The 20,560-nt window shown below is 37.1% G+C and overlaps 1 protein-coding gene across 1 annotated transcript in view; it reads left to right on the top strand.

Moving 5' to 3' along the window:
• Cttnbp2 (cortactin binding protein 2) overlaps positions 1-20,560 on the top strand; it is a 140,655-nt gene that overhangs the window by 76,460 nt on the left and 43,635 nt on the right. The window contains exons 6-10 of the mRNA XM_026410553.2: positions 438-537; positions 2,537-2,687; positions 4,938-5,192; positions 15,377-15,494; positions 20,255-20,530. Coding sequence (XP_026266338.2) covers positions 438-537; positions 2,537-2,687; positions 4,938-5,192; positions 15,377-15,494; positions 20,255-20,530 — 900 coding nt within the window. The remainder of the gene's footprint in view (positions 1-437; positions 538-2,536; positions 2,688-4,937; positions 5,193-15,376; positions 15,495-20,254; positions 20,531-20,560) is intronic.

Raw genomic sequence — 20,560 nt, 5'->3', positions numbered from 1 at the left:
GTAAGTTGTAGGATGGCTACCATACAGAAACATTTTGATTAAATGAACATCATAAAGCAACAATTTTTGGCTATTTAAATGCAAAGTATGATATTTCAATTTGGTAAATACATTTGGTTCTCTCTTCAAAAACATTATTTCTGGGATAGGATGGTGGAAAAATCTGGTAAAGCTTTTTCTGGCACATGATATTCCTTTTACTCATCAGCAGCTCTTCATAAAGCAATGAAAGATCATGTCTTCATTGGTGAGTTTTGGGGCATCATCATTTTTGGGAAAGGAGGTCTGTGGAGTCTCATATCTGTCAGGATAGAATTTTCAGATGAACTGTGTGAGAGAGGTCTTTTGAGTTTAGAATCTGTTTGCAGCTTGCATTGAATCTGTCTCATCATGACTCTAAATGAGGAATTTAAATGACTTCCTATTAAAATCCATAGACTGTGTGAGATTGCTGCTGAATGCAGAAGCCCAAGTCGATGCTGCTGATAAAAATGGCTTCACACCCTTGTGTGCTGCAGCTGCTCAGGGACATTTTGAGTAAGTGATGCTCTTGATTCTTTTTTTTCTTTTCTATGAAAATCACTTCTCTTTGTATTTTGCTCACCTATTTTAGGTCCGGCTAAATGTGTAAACTAGTGCTTGAAATCCATTGGCAAATAGATTCACTAAACATATTTGAATGCAAAGTAGGATCCTAAATTTTTTCTTCTTGAAAATAGTTAAGTAGTTGCAAATGAGGGAAGTGACAAAGAAAATTATGCTGTGTCCAGGTTGCATGTTGAAGAGCATCCATGGCACATCATCCTGCAGTGAGATAAGGGGCTATGGAGAAGGTATTAGTTGACCATTGACAGTCTAGAAAAAAAGAAAAGTAAAAACAACCAGACCAAACAAAATTTTTGTACTTATGATGGCATTAAAAAAAGAAAAAAACCATAGAATTATATTATTTGTAATAATTGTTACTACTGACAATTTATTTGGTATTAAATACCAAGTGTTCATCTTGTTTTGCCATGTTAAGGAAAAAAAAATTGAAGCAGGAATCTCATGTAGCAAAAATAGTTCAAGTATAAACTGAAAGCCTATTAATTAAAAATGCACATATCTTGAGCAGTGATTTCCTCAGGAGCTTACTAAGTCAGATAGGTACAAAATATGAATAGGTACTTCTTAAAAGATCATATTTTAATAATTGAATAAGCTAAGTTGCTTTCTCTTCCTGAGCTGAAATGGCAGATTGTAGAAAATGCAAGCTACTTTTACTATTTTAATCCAATTTTCCTGATAGAAATGTTCTTTAACAAGTTATAGAATTCTTAAAATACGAGTTTTAAGGTTCACATAAATACTATTAAGCATAAATTTAAATATCATAATATTCAAAATGTATCAGTTTGAGGTATGGTGTTGTATTTTTTTCTGCATATCTAACATATCTCATCACCCTGAGTTTATTATTAACAATCATAAACATTGATTTTGTTGTTACTGTTTGAATGTACCCCCATCCTGCAAAAGGAATTTCTCCTGAGCTATGCTTCTCCCTTGTCACCAGGCAATCTGTGGGGCCACTTGCTTGCAGGGCATAATAGTCACAGTACAGGAAGTTCCCTTTGTAAAAGGGAAGAACACTATAGAAATCCAGGAATCAGTTAATAAATGTGTATGATACACACATATATCAAAAACAGTGACTTGTTTTGAAAATATATATAAACAAACCAGATGATGCAAAGGAAAACCAAAACAACAAACCATGCATCTGTGTTAACAAAATATGAAGTGAATTACTTTTTCATTGGACTATGATTTAGAAGTGTCACCAAGTCTTGACTTTACTTCTTGGTTTCCTTCTTGATTCTCAGGGCAGTGAGTATCTGCTTGGAGGCAGGATAACTTCTCTGCTGTCATTTGTGTCTAAGGCAGCCCTTTTCTCAGCCTCCCTGTTACTTTTTATAGAGGAGGCACATGGTGCCCTACTGTCTATGCAACTTGCAAATATTTTCTCAAGTGAAAATTTTCAGAATGACTCAGCCTAACTTTTTGCAAGGTTAAAACTATTTTGCACCACAAATTGTATTTTTATTATATAAATACGTATATGTTATGTATTTATATATGTACACACAAAGTATATTTAAACCATTCATTCCAACAAGCTAAACCTGTTCCAAGGATTCCACTTTCAGAAGTTGATTGAAAAGAAGTGATACAAACCATATTTTAGGACTTGATCAAATGTACTATTTTAAATTTTTGTGCAAGTAATTCAGTTGTGACTAAAGGTATTAGGTCACCATTTTCTCACACTCTAGAAAAAAAAGAAAATAAAAACAAATAAAATAGATTTTCTAGATTTGTGAGGAAAATATCTATAAGACCCACGATAACCAATACATAGAAATAATAGATGTGTATGAAGATGCAGAATTGCTTTTTAGCATCATTGTATGTGTATATTTAGTATCTTGGTAGGTGATGCTTTAGGGGTCAAACTCAATTTTTATGTAATTAATCTTTACTTTGTGTTTAGGTGTGTAGAATTATTAATTGCATATGATGCTCACATTAATCATGCTGCTGCTGGAGGACAGACACCTCTATACCTGGCCTGTAAAAATGGAAATAAAGAATGTGTTAAACTCTTGTTGGAAGCTGGCACTGACCGAAGTGTAAAAACCCAAGTAAGTATCAGTTTTCTTCCCCTCATGTATGTACTGTTTCTTCAAACTCTACATCTAGAAAAGCAAATACAGGTGACTATCCGTATCTTGGGATTTCATAACTATGGATTCAACCAAACATGGATCAAAAATGTTTTTGAAAAATCACAAACGTACAGAACATTTTTAATTAGCAGAGAAGAGAATCAAATAGAAGTCAGACACTTTCCAAATACAAAGCCTTGTCCATTAGCTTAACCAGTCCTTCAACCCCTGAGCCTCAGATGATTTATCTTTAAAACAGGAAAACAAATATTTGTGTCTTCCTTTCAGAATCAGGCGAGACAATGGAGGTGTAAGTTTCTATTCATTCAACAAATAATAATCTTAGATTTGGGTTTTCTTATGTAATTTCACCAACAAGAACCAAAAATTAATGATATCAGCAGAGATATAATAATACAGGTATAAACATTTTTCTCTGAACCTCATTGCTAAAGCTTTTTAAAAGTTGTTTTTAAACCCTCTACTTTGTATTTATCTTATTAATCTAAGAAAATAGTTATTTTTCCAATTCTTTATTATTTTATGTGTTTTACCTAAGAAGTCTATGGTGTTTACACAATATATTTATTCATTATTAAAATTCTAACTTATAGATAAAAGTAAATGAATTTTATATAAGCAGATTGAATGAAAAATAAATAGTGTAACATAAAAATTGAAGTGATGTTCTGTGCAAGAGGACACAGAAGCAAAACTCTAAAGGTAGTTATTGAGGAGCTGGACAAAATCTTTAGAGCTAAGGCAATGAACAGTATAATTGTCAGAGGAGAATGGAAGACTGAAAAGTGTTTTTCAGAAAAGGCTGTGTTGGCTTTGTAATGTAAATCAGGGAAGGTCAAGAACACTTATACCCTAGGGCCTAAGTCAAACTGCTACCAAGGTGTTGGTGCCCACAATCCTGTGAAGAAGGAGCCATGAAATTGCTTTACCTGGCTGGTTCAGTATTCTAGATACTGCCCAGCTGGGGTCTTGTCTTAGCCAAGTGGGCTTTATTGGTGTGAGATCCAGAAAAAGAGGAAAGGCCCATCATCCAGGATCAGCTTTTTGCAGCCTAAATTGAGATAGCTTCCATTTATTGTCTGTTTTTCTATCTTCTACCCTATTTTTTTAAAGTTATAGCTCCCTGAAATACCTTTAATACAGTAATATGAAATATTACATGACAAAATCAGGTCAAGGAGAATATAAAGGTAGTAAAATAAGCCAAAATAAAAATCGAGTTTTTTTAATTGAAAAGTTTAAAAAAACAATGAAAATGGGTGCTTTGTAGTTGGCAGACCAATTTCTATATAGAAATGAGATACTCTAGATGGATTCAAGATTTTTCCCTAGATAGTGCATGTCCAACTTCAGTACATTCTAATAACCTTAGAACAGGTTGGTGGCCCAACTTTCCCCAGAATTTCTGATCCTAGGGTAAAGACTAAGGATCCATATTTCTAGAAAGTTCTGAGGGGATACTGATGCTACTGGTCTGGGGATTCCACCTGAGAAAGTGTTCTAGGAAAAGAGTACCATGACTGCTCTACCAACCAGCTGAATGAGCTTATAGGGGCTCTATAGTCACAAGTTCTCAGATATGGACCCAGTAATTTTAGAACATTTCTTAAGTTCATATGCATCAGTATCCTTCTGCAATCATGGAACACTCAGAAGAGGCCCATCCATATCCAATGAAGTTATTCGACTTTGTTTTTCCTGTATGTCTACCTTTTCCCCTATTATTTAGAATATTTGCTTCTTGAATGGTTTGCATAAACTTTTAAGATTAGAGTTAAGCCACTGCCCTTTAAGTAAAACTGGTTTATAACAGCATTCTTTTAGTATATTACTAATAATATTATTCTTGAATATATTTTTAAAATTCTCTTTAAAGTTTGTTTTTTTTTTTTAAATAGTAAATTGAGATTTCTGGGTTATCATATATTATATTCAGTTATAGACCTGGGCACTGCCTGCTCACTCCAGATGGTTAACTATTAGGTGGAAACAGTTAGAAAACAGCAAACATGAGTCATAGCAGTGGGAATTACAGCAGCTGGCACAAGCAAAGAACATAGCTCATCGGTGGTAGGATTGGAATGCCTGTTTTCCCCAGCTCAGTGGTCCATGCCCAAGAACATTTAGAGATAGACTTTAAATAATACTGTTCTCAACATTAATGTTGTTATAACCCCTTCCCCCTCCCTGGTCATTTATTTTCAGGATGGTTGGACACCAGTTCATGCAGCTGTGGATGCTGGTAATGTGGATAGCCTCAAGCTTCTCATGTACCATAGAGCACCAGCTCCTGGAGACTGCTTGAGTGAGGAAGTGCCTGAGCCAGGCTTCTTTGCCTTGGATGGGGGAGAAGACTGTCTTGAAGGCATGTCGAAGCCTGCTGTTCCTGCAGACCTCATTAACCACGCTGACAGAGAAGGCTGGACTGCTGCCCATATTGCTGCTTCAAAAGGTTTTAAGGTGTGTCCTGAAGCAGCTGGCCTCATTGCAGTCATAATTTGATAAGTGGCAATATTGTCTGCTATCGATTGAGTGTACTTAAGTCAAATAATTGAAGACCCAAATGATACCACTGCAGTTGATGGTGAGCTACTGGGACAAATATATATATCACCAAGGGTATAAGACTTTTTATAAAATTTAAATGTACAAGAGACTTTCATGAAATTTAAAAAAAATCATTGTATTCAAAAGCTATTAATAAGAATGTGAGAGTAATTTTGAACATTTTATGTCATTTACAATAGGAGAAAAAGATTGATATTATCTTAGTCCATTGGGTTGTTTGTTTCCAAGATTGTGCAACTAGTTAGAAGTGGGGTCAGGGTTCCCACCTGTACTGCAGGGTTTTTGATCTTGCCCAGTTTCCTCAGTTGTCAAATTTTTGCACTACCTGTGCTATCTGACTGATATCAAAGAGAGAGCTCTAGATTTCACCCAGAGAATAAAAAGTACTGATTATTTTTTTAAAAAAGTATGCTTTGTCTAGTTAAATCATGCTTTTTCTAAATCATTTTAGCAATAATATTAATAAGCCATTAGAAAGCTCCTGAATGCTTGTCAGTGTGCATAATAATGTTTACTGTGCTTATTTCTGCTCCTAGTCTAGTGGCAAGTGTGCAGGTTATAAGACAAGTATATAATAAAAGAAACACAAAATTAACACAAGGATAATAGGCATGCTATTGCAATAGTATAAACATTCAACAATTGTGAAAAATAGAAGATCATACATACTTCAAAGAATAGTTATAGCAATGTTAGACTTAGGGATGGCTCATTCTGGAGGAGATGGAAATTATTGGGGGATTTGCCAAATGGGTTAAATGTACCACTCACCATTGAGAAAGCAGAGTAGTTCAGATGGAGGGAGAAGTAAAAATGGAGACATGGAGGTAAGGAGGTAGAAAAAAGCTTCAACTGAGTTAAGGAAGAATAGCGAGAAATAAAATCAGACTGGGAGTTTCATTGTAGGCATGAGGCCTTCAGTGACATTAAGGAGTTTATTCTCAATTTACCAGTGCAAGTAAAGTCAATGAAAAGTTTTAGAAAAAGGGGAAAGATAATCTGCTTCACAGTTTAAATTCATGAATTTAGCAATAACATTTAGAAGTTGGAATTCTGGACAAATTGGAAGCAGAGAGAGAGACTAAATGGTGGAAGATGATGTGAAGCAGGCAAATATTGAGAGACATTGTAGACAAGAAGTGTCCAGAGATGGAACACAGAGCAGACATAGGAATGGAAGGAAGCAGGATAGAAAGACAATGATGTTCCAGGAAAAAGCAAACAAAAGCCAGCACCCAAATCAGAAAAATAGAATGTAGCTTTAGATATGCTGAATCTAAGTGTTTTGTTCATTCCAGATAGAAGTGCCTAGAGATGTGTATTTGGAGCTCCTGGCTGGGTAATTTCCTGTTAGGATCTCCTGCAAAGGCCTTTCATTTTGACTTTGGTTTTTAAGAAGTGAGAAAAAGGCAAGATTTGGTTCACTACTTTTGGGCAGTAGTTCCCCCAACACACACCGTATCCTTTAACAAAAGGAGAAGAATTCTGAGAACTTGATATACATACATAGATTTAAATGGAATGCAGCAGCATTTGACATAAAATTTTTAGGAGGCAGAAATGGGAAACATGAATAGTTTAAATTTGAAAATGCACAGTTAATCTAAGACTGTGACTCTCATTTGATGGTGAAGAGGTACCTAGAAAGAGTACATTGAAACCTACTGACATCCCTAAAAGAAAACCTCTATACTGCAAGATGTTACTGAAAGGAGTAGGTTGTGCATGCATCCAACCTGTAGGTAAAAATAAAAGAAAACTCGAGCATCTCTGACTTGGAATATTGGGCTACTGAGCCCCTCCTGCTAGGCAGAGAATTTTTCCCAAGGAGTTACCCTTTTTTGGTGGACAGTATTGCTCAGTTCCTTCATTATGAGCTCTTTACCAATCCTGGGGTTTTGATGATCAAAGATGGTATCTACATTGATTCCCAAGACCCTGGCAAGCAGTGGATGCTCTGTTACTACTGTGTAAAGGACAATATGACCTCTTTCTCCCATAGAATATGACTCTTTTGTATTATTACTTTAAGAAGTGTTAGATGAATTTTTTTTTTTACAAGGAAAGAGATTTTTAAAGGCACATGATTGAAAATATTCCCATATTTCTAAGCTATTAAAATAATAGGTTTGGTTTTGGTAGCCCTGGAATGGACATTTAATCTTCCAGTCTAATCTGTTTATCTTATAATTAGGATATTTCAATCCTAGAGGGTTTAATAGATAGAGGTTGGGAATAAAGCCAGATTGCCTGGTTCCACTACTTTTTTCATTGTGCATTCTTCTTTCCCAGTCAAAAGTATTCAAAGATATTTTTCCATCATTTGTCTTAAAAGAATTTTTCTATTTTGATTGGGATAACTCTTTAGGACTATCTAGTCACAACTAAGTTACTAAGGCTAGTTTTCTGAAAAATAGAAATTACAGTTACAAATTAATGTGTTGGTGGAGAGAGTCTGTTCTTACCACAGAGCATAAAAAAACAGGATTTTTTTTCTCTCTCTACAGCAATCTATGCATGCCCAGCCTTCACAGGTAGTAGTAGCATCATTATCCAAGAAGCAACTTTCTTTCCATATGAATTTCAGAGCTCAAAGGCCCATAACTGATCCAGTCCAACCCCCTCATGTTGTAAATGAGGAAACTAAGTCTTGGGAAATGGTGAAACATTTCCCAAGGCCAGTTCATAGACAATCCCGCATAAGTGCTTGCTCCATTTTAGTAGTTGGTCTCTTTTCCAATGGTTAAGAAATTAATACAAATCACCATGCAGTGTTTAGCAATACAAGCACCTCTCTCAAGCTGGCCTATGTCTACTTCAGAGAGAAAGCTGAACCAAGGATAAACCTTTCTTTGTTTCAGTCACTTTGTGTGAATAGAAAAAGGAACTCTTCATGAAGCTCTCTGCTGTGCCATGAGATCTTCAGCAAGTCCAATTCCTGTACCAGAAACAAATTCAGGAGATTATCTGAATTTGAGCATCACTGAATAAAACTCAAATGCTCAAATAAAACTCAATTTTTTTTTTAATTTAGGGGATGGCATGAGTTTTTTATTATGGGAATAGATTATATTTCTAGCTTATCAATTGCCAAAACCTGTGGTTTCTTATCACTCATTTTTCTGTTCCGTTTCTCTGAATATATTTAATATGTTGACTAATTAATGCAAATTCTTTTCTCCTTGGGCTTCCAGAACATTACCCTTTCCCCACTTCTCCCTTGACATCACTCCTAAGCTCCATTCTCGGCTACCTCCTCCTATTCTTTAAAGAGTTTATTCAGATTTTCAGCTTTAACTGTAGCAGTGATAGCTACTCCCAAATGCATACCTGACATCTGACTTTTGCCTGTCTTCTAGACACTTATTTTCAGCATCCTAGAGGTCATTTCTGGGCAGGCCCACTGTCCTCTGGTAGCCCTTTTGTTGCCATCCTAAAATCATTGCTACATTGTATTAGGATTGCATTCTGATATGCATTATTAGCTTTTAGCTCTATAGGAATCTGACACTCTCTCACCCCATTGCAGCCACACTAGTTCTCCTGGTGGCCTGGATAGGTAAGTATGTGCCAGGATTTACATGGAGCCTCCAAATTTGGATTCTTTATTTCTATGTCTTTGCTTCAAAGAGAACAAGATAATAGGACTTACTACAGTTTTTCCTTGTCACACAAAATTGTATAACTTGTCTAAATAAAAGAAAGATAAGGTATCTTCAAAGTACCAAGTCACAGGATCTAGATGTTAATCAGGATAAATAGAAAACTTTCTTATTCTAAATGACTATTTCCTGTTTTTAGTCAAATTATTATTGAAAATGTTAGGCTGTATGTAAACAAAGGGAAGGGTTTAAAAAAAACAAAACACTTATTCCAGAATATTCAACGAAGAGTAATTGCATTGTTGCTTCCTTTAGGCCGCAGTGATTGACCAGAGGAACCCTAGAGGGGACATAAACTAGCTACCGAGAGTCATTCTCCCTTCCTTGCTAAGACATGGACTTTCTGGTGTCTTCTACTTACAACTTTAATGGATCTAGTTTAGACCATTGTTTCTCCTCTCATTCTGTACTTCCTCCCTGTTGATCCTCAGAATAGAATCTCAAGGAATTCCAGAATCTTCTCTCTAGCCCTACTAAGCATTTCCTGAGTTCATCCAGGAAGCTCCTTTCCAGGAAGCTCACAGGTTACAGGGCATCTCTTAGATAACTAGGGAATGAACTTGCCGGTGTACCCAGTACAGTCCTGTTTATGCCTCGGTAGAACTGCTCAGTGCCCACTTTTACTCTTTAAGATGTCCCATTTAGAACATTATATGATAAACTATTGATGACCATTTTCACTTTCGCTCCCACCAGGCAGTTCCATGTGGTTTGTCCCCAGACCCCAATGCATATGTCCCTTAGCCAGTCAGTTGGCTAGTCTTACATTTCCTCTCTTCATCCAGTAACATCACCTGGCATTTGTTTTTACGTGTACCAACTTCCTAACTTAATGAACTTGAATGATTGATACAACTCTAGATTTTATTTTTATAAATGAACTTCGAATATATTGCCTCCTCCATTGACTGCAGAGCCTTCATCATGTGCTGTCTCGATGCATTCAGGCTCCTACCGTGGTATCCCAGTCTCTAGTTTCACTCCTTCACAATGACACATGAGGGACCTTTCCAGCAGGTGACCATGGTGATGTAACATAACCACTTCATGCCTTTCCACAGGGTAAGGGCCAGCCCCTTCCTGCTGGCCTCAGTCACCTCCACAGGTGCATTTCTGTCACCTTCCACAGTGCATTCTGTGCTCTAACCATATATGACCAGTAGCCATGGATACATCCTGTGCTTTCTCTCCTCTCCCTGGCTTTGCATCTGCTGTTCCATTGCCTCAAATAGCCTCTTCTCCTGACCTGAACTTTTTCTGCCTGGAAAACATCTCAGCTGAAGTCTTGGCTCCAGGAGTTAGGTATTCCCAGGGCACCTCTCTGCATTTTACTTAGGGCTTCTACTTTATTGTAATTGTTTATGTGCCTCTCTCTGTTTCCACCTCCTCTGAAAAAAACACTTTTTTCATCTTTGTGTATATTGTTCCCAGCAGTCTCTGGCCCAGAAGCACTAATAGCTTATTGAATCAATAAATGATTGGGCTGTTATGGTTCTTTCATAACTGGTCCCTTTCTCATCATCCTCTTCCTTTCCAACATGACTCCTACATACAACATTTGGCTTTTTAGAAAAGACACTCATGGCAATTGGGCCTGGAACATATCCCTGTACTTACAGAAAAGCACTGAACACCAGTTCTCAGCCCTTCATAGTCAATTCCAGTCAGTTTCATCTTTGGCCACTCAAACCTCCATGTACCTTCTCCCTAATGCCCTTACTTCCCATCTTAACACTGTGCATCTCCCCTGCCTTTCAAGGAAGCCTACCCTGCAAAGCCCTGAATACACCCGCACCCCCAGGTTGTTCTCACTTTTCTGCACATTTCAAAACTTTCTGCTTTCTCTCCCTCTGCCCAATATCAAACTCTTGGCTCCCTGCCTTGACTTTGATTTTATCTCTTACTCCTTGAACCTGGGGCTTCTGTTTAATCTCGTTGGTCCTGGTTCCTTGCTTATAAGCTCTCATTAAAAGACCATGGCAAAGATTGCTTAATATCTTAATATACTTCAATATCTCTTCTGCCCTTCTCTGGAATAATGGACCCCTTCACTTGTTTTCTGAGCCAGTGGTCACCCAAAACTAGGTTGTAAATGTGAGTGGAAGGGAAAACTGAAGCCTAAGTCACTACTTTAAAGTCTGTTACAGCAGGGGTATCTCTATTGGACTTGATAGGACTTGAGCTTAAACTCATCCATCTAGATTCCGGGGTAGCACACCCTACCCAGTTTTGCCCCCCTGGAAATTCATTCCCAGTGACTAGTCCTGCAGCATTTCTCCTCTTCAGACAATCCCACCCAGCAGGAGAGAGCATAAAGTATTTTTTCTCCCTCTGTCCCTACTCCTGTTCCTCCATAAAGTAAAAGCTTACTTTCATATCCAGAGGCCCATATGTTAAAGACTTGGTCCCTAGCTCATGACACTTTGGGGAGGTGATGAAACCTTTGAGAGGTAGGGCCTACTCCAGCATCTCCCAATCATTTGGGGTTATGCCTTTGAAGTGAGTATTAGGATGTTGGCTATTCCTCTTTCTCTTTTTGCTTCCTAGCCACTCTGAGGTGAGCATCATTTACTCTACTGTATGCCCCAAACCATGGTTTCCTGTCTCGTCACAGGTCCAGAAGCAACAGTGCCAGCTGGCTACCTCTGAAACTGAACCACAATAAACCTTACTTCTTTTTAAGTTGATCATCTCAAGTGTTTGTTATTGTAATAGAAAGCTAATGTATCCCTTCATTTTTTGTATTTTCTCCATGTCCAACTATTTATGACACTTTGACACTCTGTGGGACATGGAATCTTGTTCTTAAGGACCTGAACAGCCTTAACATAGTGGCTGGCACAGAGGTGCTTAGTACCTGTTCCATGAAGTTGTAATGTGGAGTAAATAAGCATTAAACCACATAAAGTATGTTTTGGTCATTTTAGTAACCAGCTGACTAAAATCTATATGATGGTTGTTCTTTAAGATTACATTGCCTAGTGATAACATAGCCATAGGAGTTTGTTGAAGTACTCCTTGTGGTATTTGCACAACATGAAATTGCCTCACAACACATTCTCTGAATGTATCCCCATCTTTAAGCCATGCATGTCTCTACTTGCAAAGTGCCAGAACAGTGCCTAGAACTTGTGCTTAAATCATTGCTGTAGCTGCTGCTATTAAGTGCCACCTGAGTCAAAATTTTTATCTCCCTTATGTTCCCTACAGAATCAGCATAGTACTGTAGAGTTCCCCCTTGTAGCTAGCTGTATTTGGATATGCATTACCCTTGAGCACTGACATTTCACGTTTCCTTTAAGAGAATGTCACTGCTTATATTATTGCCCACTGCCCTACCTGAGTGTGACAAAAATTAGAAACCACCCACTTTGAAAGTCAGAAATCAAAGAACCTTAATTCAGGATAATTGCAAATGTATATTGCACCTTTTGTCATTGCTGTTTGTAATGTGAAGTAACATCATTTAGAATCATCTTGAGACTAGTGATATTTGTCATGTGCTTGTAACATCTAATCAACTAATAGTACTGTTAATACTTGTTTTCCAATTAGTGATTATGATGTTGATTTTAATAAATTAGGGCTGGTGATAAATACTGTGAGTTTTAATATGTGCCCAAAACACAAGAACTTTGTATGCATCTTTTCATTTAAGCCATATAACAATCCTATAAGATACAGATATTTGAAACACAGATAAAGAAACTACAGCAGAAAATGTCAAAAGATTTACCATTGGCTATAGATATTATCATTTGTAGTGTTAGGATTAGTATCTAGGTCTGCTTTCACTCTTATGCTATTGCTACTAATAATAACTTGTGTAACGAATGTGTTATTTTTATCTCTTCTCATCTTGGGAATTAACAAAGTTTAGTTCTCAGATTGTATTCTGTTTAAGTCTCTTAGAATTAATTTCTCAATCAATATTGTGTGTCTTTTGCAGGAACTACCTTATTCATTTGCTGGTTTTATATAATTAGTAATAACAGCTTGATAAGAACTGTTATTTATACATTTGACTGAATTCGGCTAATTTATATACAGTGATTTCTTAAATCTAAACCATAGATAGATTCATGAAAGCCAAAATTTGATGACAAGTCTCAGAGATCCCTCCAATCTGAGTAGGAGCAGGCAATAAGAAACAAATGCTGTAGTAAGTTCCCTCTTCAGACAGGCTGATTTTTCTTACAGTCTCTCTGATTGAGTCCCTTTTTTACATGTAGGTACCAATGCTTAGTCTCTTGTCCAAAAAAGCTTCTGTGTATCATCTCTGCTGTAGACCAGCACTGGCTTTCTGGTCAAATTTTACTTTATTATTATTATTGTGTGTGATACTTAGAGATTTCTTATATTTTTCTGTGAACTCAGTATTGCATCTAAAAGTATGTTTTGGAGGTAATATGAAGCAACTGGAACTCACACATACTCATGGGAGTACCAATGTACAGTCACTTTCAAAAGCTCTTGCAGATGCCACAACCTGTACCCTAGTGATTCAGCACAAGTACATATACCCAATATTTGTGGACCACAGGACATGTATTGCAGTGTTCATAGTGGACCCAAATGTCCCTCAACAAGAGAATGGATAAGTACTCATGTAATGAAATACCATTTAGTAATAATTTTTTTTAAAAAAAGCAAGATGAATTATGACCACTTCTAACGCATGAATAAATCTTAAAGACATTATGTTGAATTAAAGAAGCCAAATATAAAAGTATACCTAAATTACAATTCTATTTATATGGAATTCAAAAACAGGTTAAACCAATCACTGATTTAGACATCAGAACAGAAGTTATGGGGATGAGAGGCTAGAGGTTGAAAGGAGCAAAGTGCTCCTTCCACAGGTTTGTTCCCTTTTGATAGTGCTTCAACCTGTGCACTTATGTAGTTGTCTATGTGAATATTATACTTCAGGAAAAACATTTTATATTAGAAAAGAAAAAATTCATTTTACTCAGCAGAAAAAAGAGTGCTCAGGAAGATTAGAGAAGGCTTTGCAGACTGCCTGATTTACTGTGTTGTCTGAAGTGTCAGTCCCTTCCATGCCCATATATGCACAACTGAGAGAGAGAGAGAGAGCGAGAGAGCGAGAGAGCGAGAGAGCGAGAGAGAGAGAGAGAGAGAGAGAGAGAGAGATAATGAGAGAAGGAGGAGGAGGACATTACTTGGTTTGGTTTTTAGCTCCTTCTCATTGTTTCTGTTTTATTCAGTTTTCTACATATTCTTGTGGAAAATCAGTATACAAATTATGAATTAGTAACAGTTGCTCCAGTAGAACTATTTTTTTTGTTAAATACCCTGATATAATATCCTGCTGTGAAATTCTTTTTTTTTAAATTAATTTTAAAAAATAAATGACTGCATAATACATTACAATTCTTATTACACATATACAGCACAATTTTTCATATCTCTGGTTGTATATAAAGTATGAAACTTACATCTATATGTATATTGTCTTTTAATTTGCATTTGAAGAATTATGAGGAGTAAGACCTTTCACGTAATAGTTACTGATAGTTTTTGAAGGAAGATTTTATTAAGCAGCTTAGTAGGACAGAAAGCTGAAAAAAGGAACATAATTTTAATTAATATCTATTGGGAATGATTTTTTTTAACTCAACCACGATGTTCATGTTTTTAAAATAAGTAAGTAGGGCGGCATAAGTTCTCAAATTACAAATGTGCTTATGGGAACTCTGGGAAAGAATTATTGGAGCCCTGCACTTTAGGAAGGCAGTTTGTAGTCTAGAAGGCATTAGGGAGCATCCAATGATAGCAGTGTTTTTGCTTCATATTATCAAATTACCATGAAAGGGTACTTGAAAAGTCAGTTTCATTCTTAATTTCACTCTGCAAACCCAGCAATTAATGAGCTAGTCATTTTTTTAGTCATCAATGGATTTTTTATTTTGTTTTTTACTTGTGGTGCTGAGGATCAAACCCAGGGTCTCACACATGCCAGGCAAGCACTCTACCACTGAGCCACAACCCTAGCCTAAGCATTTTTTTTTTTTTGGTTGTTGTTGTTCTTAAAACCTAAGAGCCTTCCCTGAGAGCAATGACTCCCATTTAAAAGAAGGGCTCTTTGGGATGAGAATATACACAGTGGTAGAGCACTTGCCTGACAGGCTCAAGGTCCTAGATTCCATCGTCAGCACAGATTGAAAAAAAAAAAAAAAACTTACGTAAATGAAGAATTCTTTGCTTTTCAGTTCTAGACATTATTTAGATTAATCTGAGACCAGTTTGGTTATTTGGGTTGCTGGAATTGAAATAAGATTTCTAGCTGTGAATTCTTGATTGGCTTGCCACAAGCAACTGGCTTTTCCTTTGGGTTTTGCACTCAAGTTAATTCATTTTGACGTGAAGGTAATAGAGGTCTTGTCTTTGCAGAACTGCCTAGAAATCTTGTGTAGGCATGGAGGGCTCGAGCCAGAAAAGAGAGACAAGTGCAATCGGACTGTGCATGATGTTGCCACAGATGACTGCAAGCATTTGCTGGAGAATCTGAGTGAGTGGCATTAAAAGCTGGTTGCTCATCCTCCCTCTATGCCTCAGGGGCCTTTGGGATAATGGGAAATACATTATTGCAAGTACAATTTTCTCATTCCCTTGTTAACTTCTTTTGAACCCTTGCTAATGCAAAAGCATTTTATTGATGATAGATGTAGCAATTATTTTTTCTTTCCATGTAGAATGACATTACAGAACAACTTGCCATTCAGATAATGCTAGATCTTTATTGTATTCTACTGACTAATCCAGGAGAGCTCTCTAAATATGAATTGCTTTTTTTCTTCTCACTTAGATTGTTGTTCTAGACGTTAGATTTGCCAGGGTGGGTAAAATCCCACTGGGTACTCTGCATCAGCTGATCCTCTGAGAGAGGCACGTGGGTTCTCTCCTGATGCCTGGTTGCCTATGTATCTATGTATAATTGATAATCTCTTGGGTCCCTTCAGCTCCAAAAGAATAGTCTCCTTAGCACATTTCATGAAAGGCTCACTAGTGGGTTTATGAATATGGAATGCCAGGTCAAATAAAATATTATGACTTATATCAAGATTATTGCCCAACCCATCCATTTTACCAGCTGTTTTAATAACTCAAGGATGAAGAGAATTTTAAAAGTTAAAATAATGTTTTAACCTTCAATCTTATACATAGATTTGCATTATTTTATCTCACAAGGAAAACTTAAAATAGTAAAGAAAAAATACATGAACTGTAAAAATACAATAATATAGAGGCAGGCATGTGGTGCACACCTGTAATCCCAGCAAGGGTGGCTAAGGCAGGAAGATCACAAGTTCGAGGTCAGCTTCAGCAACTAAGGACCTAAGCAACTTAGTAAGATCCTGTCTTAAAAAATAAAAAGGGTTAACTTAATGTTAAAGTGTCTTTGGGTTCAATCTAGAGTCAGGTCATAAAAGGCCTTATATTCCTTGTGACTCAATCCTGTGGGTAAGTTTTGACTTAATGCTGTGAATTCTGAAGAATGATTATAAGCAAGTAAGTAAGTGAGAGATTAGAAATGTAGAAATAACATCTTATGTAGGATGCTGTAGGAGGAGGGGGCACATGACTGGTACCAAGTCAGAAAGAACACAGGCTAGAATTAGCTAGTGGGAGCAGGGTTGGAGGAGAGGGTCCTGGTTATCAAGTCATAGGTGTGCTGTTAGATGGGGCAAAGTGTAGGGTGAGGAAAAAGGGGGATTAAAGGCCATGCCCAGAGGAACCCCCAATTGTAAAAGCTGAATAGAAGGGAAAACTGACTCAAAAGGAAAACTGAGCAAGATTAGAAAAGAAGTTAGGAGACTTATCTCTGAGAGGAAGAAGTGATTCAGTACTATCAAATTCTCTAGGGTATAAGGGTTAAAAAGAGAAACAGCCACATTTGGCAAATAGGAAGTTGCTGCTCATAGGGAGACAAGTTTCATGCAGTTCTGAGTCCAGTAACTAATTATTTTAAACAATGAATAAGGGGCTGGGGATGTGGCTCAGGCGGTAGCGCGCTCTCCTGGCATGCGTGCGGCCCGGGTTCGATCCCCACCCCACATACAAAAAAAAAAAAAAAAAGATTAAAAAAAAGAAGAGAGAGAGAACAATGAATAACATGGAGAGACAGTGGGAAAAAACAAATTCAGAATTCTGCCCTTTATTCATTCATTCAGTATTGAGCTCCTCAAGTGCCAGTCACTCTCCTGATCATATGGGGTAAGTCAGAGTTTAAAAAAAAGATTGTTATCCACAGGGTATAGAGCAGGCCTGTAATTCCAGTGGCTTGGTAGGAAGATCTCAAGTTGAAAGCCAGCCTCAGCAAAAGTGAGATGCTAAGCAACTCAGTGACACCTGTGTCTAAATAAAATACAATAGGTCTGGGGCTATAGCTCAGTTGTCAAATGCCCCTGAGTTTAATCCCCAATACTCCCCCACTCTGTCCCCCCCAATCATGAAGGCTCTATTCTAACATTAAGGGACAGGAAATGAGCAATAAACATAATTCATTACATGGTAATATGAGATAGTGAGATGTGCCATTGAAGACTAAGGGGGATTGGGAGTGGATTTTAATTTTTAAAAAGGTCATAAAGGTAGCCTTCCTGGTAAAACATTTAAGCAAGGACTTGGAAGAGGTGAAGATATATAGATATCTCAGGTAAAGATTTTCAGGCAGATCCTCAAATGGTGCGAGGTAACTGGTAATTTCTGAAGAACTGCAAGAAGGGCAAGGTGACTGGGTTAGAATAATGAGAGAAAATCAGGAAACAGATTGGAGAAAGTATAGAATAGGTTGGAGGCCTGATCTTGTTGGAATTTATAGGTCATGATAAGGACTTAAGATAGCCATCGGAGTGACAGATCTAATGTATGTTTTAATTGTCATTGGCTGCTTTGTTGCAAATAAACCATACAGAGTCATGGGTAAAATCAGGGCCATCATTTAGGATGTGACTCTAGTATTCCATGTGAGGGACAGTAATGGTGGCTCAACCTAGGATGGAAGCAGATGAGGTAGTGAGAAGTACCTGGTTGGGTTCTGGAGGTGTGGAATATCAAAGTGGTAGAACATACTAATGGATTGAATGTGGAGTGTGAGAGCGGGAACTCATGGGTTAATTCTAAGTTGTTCAACCTCAGAGATTGGCAGGATGGATTGCTGTCAAAAGAAGGAAGGTTGTCAGAGGTTGAAGCAGATTTTTCTGATGAGGATATGGAGTTTAGTTTTTCGTGTGTGAATCTGAAATGCCTGGGAGGCTCTCTGTGTCAAGCCAGCAGGAATTTTGGAAGATGAGTATGAGTTGCATATGTAAGTTTGAGAGTCAGCAGTCTACCCATGATATTTTCAGTCATAGGACTACATGAGATCACTTAGTAAGTGTGTTAGTCAGCTTTTTGTTGCTGTGATAAAATACCTGCCATAAACAACTTAAGGGAAGAAAGATTTATTTCGGCTCAAGGTTTGAGAGGTTTTAGTCCATGTTATTTGACTCCATTGCTTTGGGTCTGAGGTGATGAAGAACATCATGGCAGCAGAAAGCTGCTCAGCTCAGCTCATGGTGGCCAGGAAGCAGAAAGAGAGAGGGAGCAACCAGGGAGAAGATATCATCTTCCAGGGCACACTTCCTCCAAATAAGTCCTTTCTCCTATAGTTTCCATCACTTCCTGATTATGCCATCAAAATACAAATCCTTCAGTGGACTCAGTCACTCATGACATCAAAGCCCTTGTGATCAAAGCCTTCAGGATTTTCCAGATTTCTCCCACCCCTGAACACTGTTGCATTGAGGACCAAGCCTTCAACACATGAGCTTTTGGGGAAACATTTCTGATGCATATAATAGGAAGTGAATGTAGAAGATTTTAAAATAAAAATCTCTGAATCACTCTGTCATTAAGAAGTCTGGAAAAAGTGGAGAGATAGTGAAGAAAGAACATCAAGAAAAAAAACAACCAATGAGCAATGAGGAAAGCTAGTAGGAGTCTGTCACGGAGCAGAGAGAGGTCACTTACATCAAATGCTGCTGATAAGAAAGATAAATAAGAACTGACAGTTGGAAGATAAAATAATCCTCCGATAGCTGGTCAGTTAATGAAAGCCAGTTTTAGAAAAGGATCATAAAAATATACACTTTAAATAAAGCATTGTAATGTTAAATCTTGCAAAGTAATTCTTTCACTGAGTTTTAGTCTTTAGTATTGTTCTTCTGAGTTTTACCTATTCTTGTTAGATCAAAATGTACATTTAATGTATCATCTTATGATTTTTAGTGTTAGAGTACTCAAACACATTTGTAAAGTAAACCAAAGATACTGTCTGTCCAGAGATTATTACATTTTATCTAACTGCATATAGTTTTCTCATTTATACCTCATTAAATGACATCTTTAGTAACTCCATTAAGTGTCTCTAAAGCATTCAACCTAGTTTTCATAATAACAGTAACTCATATGTCATCAGTTTATGGAATATTAAATTCACTAATTGCAGTAATGAGTTGAACAGACATAGAAGATCTGGGAACAGACACAAATGACTCTTAGTAAACATATAATTTAAATCAAAAACAAGTGCACAGGGAAGGCACCCACTGTGGTGGAGCCTCAGTTAAGTGCTGTCAGAGAAATTGAAAGATCACTTAAGACGTTCCTATTGCATTATTATCATTTATCCAATATTTACTAGTGTTTTCCATGTAACAAATAATGTGTTGAATCCATTTCAAACAGAAGTTCACTTAGTTTAAAGAATAAATTGAGGTATAGCAGTTTCAAGGGAATTCACCAAATATATACAGGTAGGAAAAGGCCAAAACCTGAGGCTTAGACCAAGCTCTGTAGAATTCTCAAGCTGCCATCATGAACTTTCTGGCCTGTATAACTATTGCCTGATTTGATCATCATATTATCTATAAAGATAAGGAGAATATATAGAATTCAGGATCAAGGAGGAGCTCTAGTTTTCTTAGATTTTTTTAAAATGATTTGAGACTCAAAGGGAGTCAATGGAGTACAAAAGGTTAAAGGTACAAGGAAAGATAAACAGTTCATACAGGATACATCCTCCAAAGAGACTGTGAAGAGATTGGGAGACCAGACTTTACTCCAGTATAAGACTATTCAATTTAATGTCTTTAAAGAAAAAAGTTTCATATCTGCTTATTTTATGTAATACTTTTGCTGGGTTTTTTTCCTGTCAAGTTTGGTTTTTGTTTTATGTTGTTGTTGTTGTTGTTGTTTTTGACTTCTAATTCTTTAATCTTCTGACAGATGCTCTTAAAATACCCTTAAGGATTTCCTTGGGTGAGATTCAACCAGGCAACTGTGGTTCTGATGACTTTGAATGTGAAAACACAATATGTGCTTTAAATATCCGCAAACAGACATCATGGGATGATTTTTCAAAAGCAGTGAATCAAGCCCTGACGAATCATTTCCAAGCAATCTCTTCTGATGGATGGTGCCGTCTGGAAGACATGACATTTAATAACACTACGGACTCCGACATCGGCCTCAGTGCAAACAGTGTACGATCCATCACGCTAGGTATCAACAGACCTACAGTGGAGACACAGT

Source organism: Urocitellus parryii, chromosome 3 (genome assembly GCF_045843805.1).
Source record: "Urocitellus parryii isolate mUroPar1 chromosome 3, mUroPar1.hap1, whole genome shotgun sequence".
Classification (NCBI taxonomy): Eukaryota; Metazoa; Chordata; class Mammalia; order Rodentia; family Sciuridae; genus Urocitellus; species Urocitellus parryii.
This window is presented reverse-complemented; position numbering and strand designations above follow the sequence as displayed.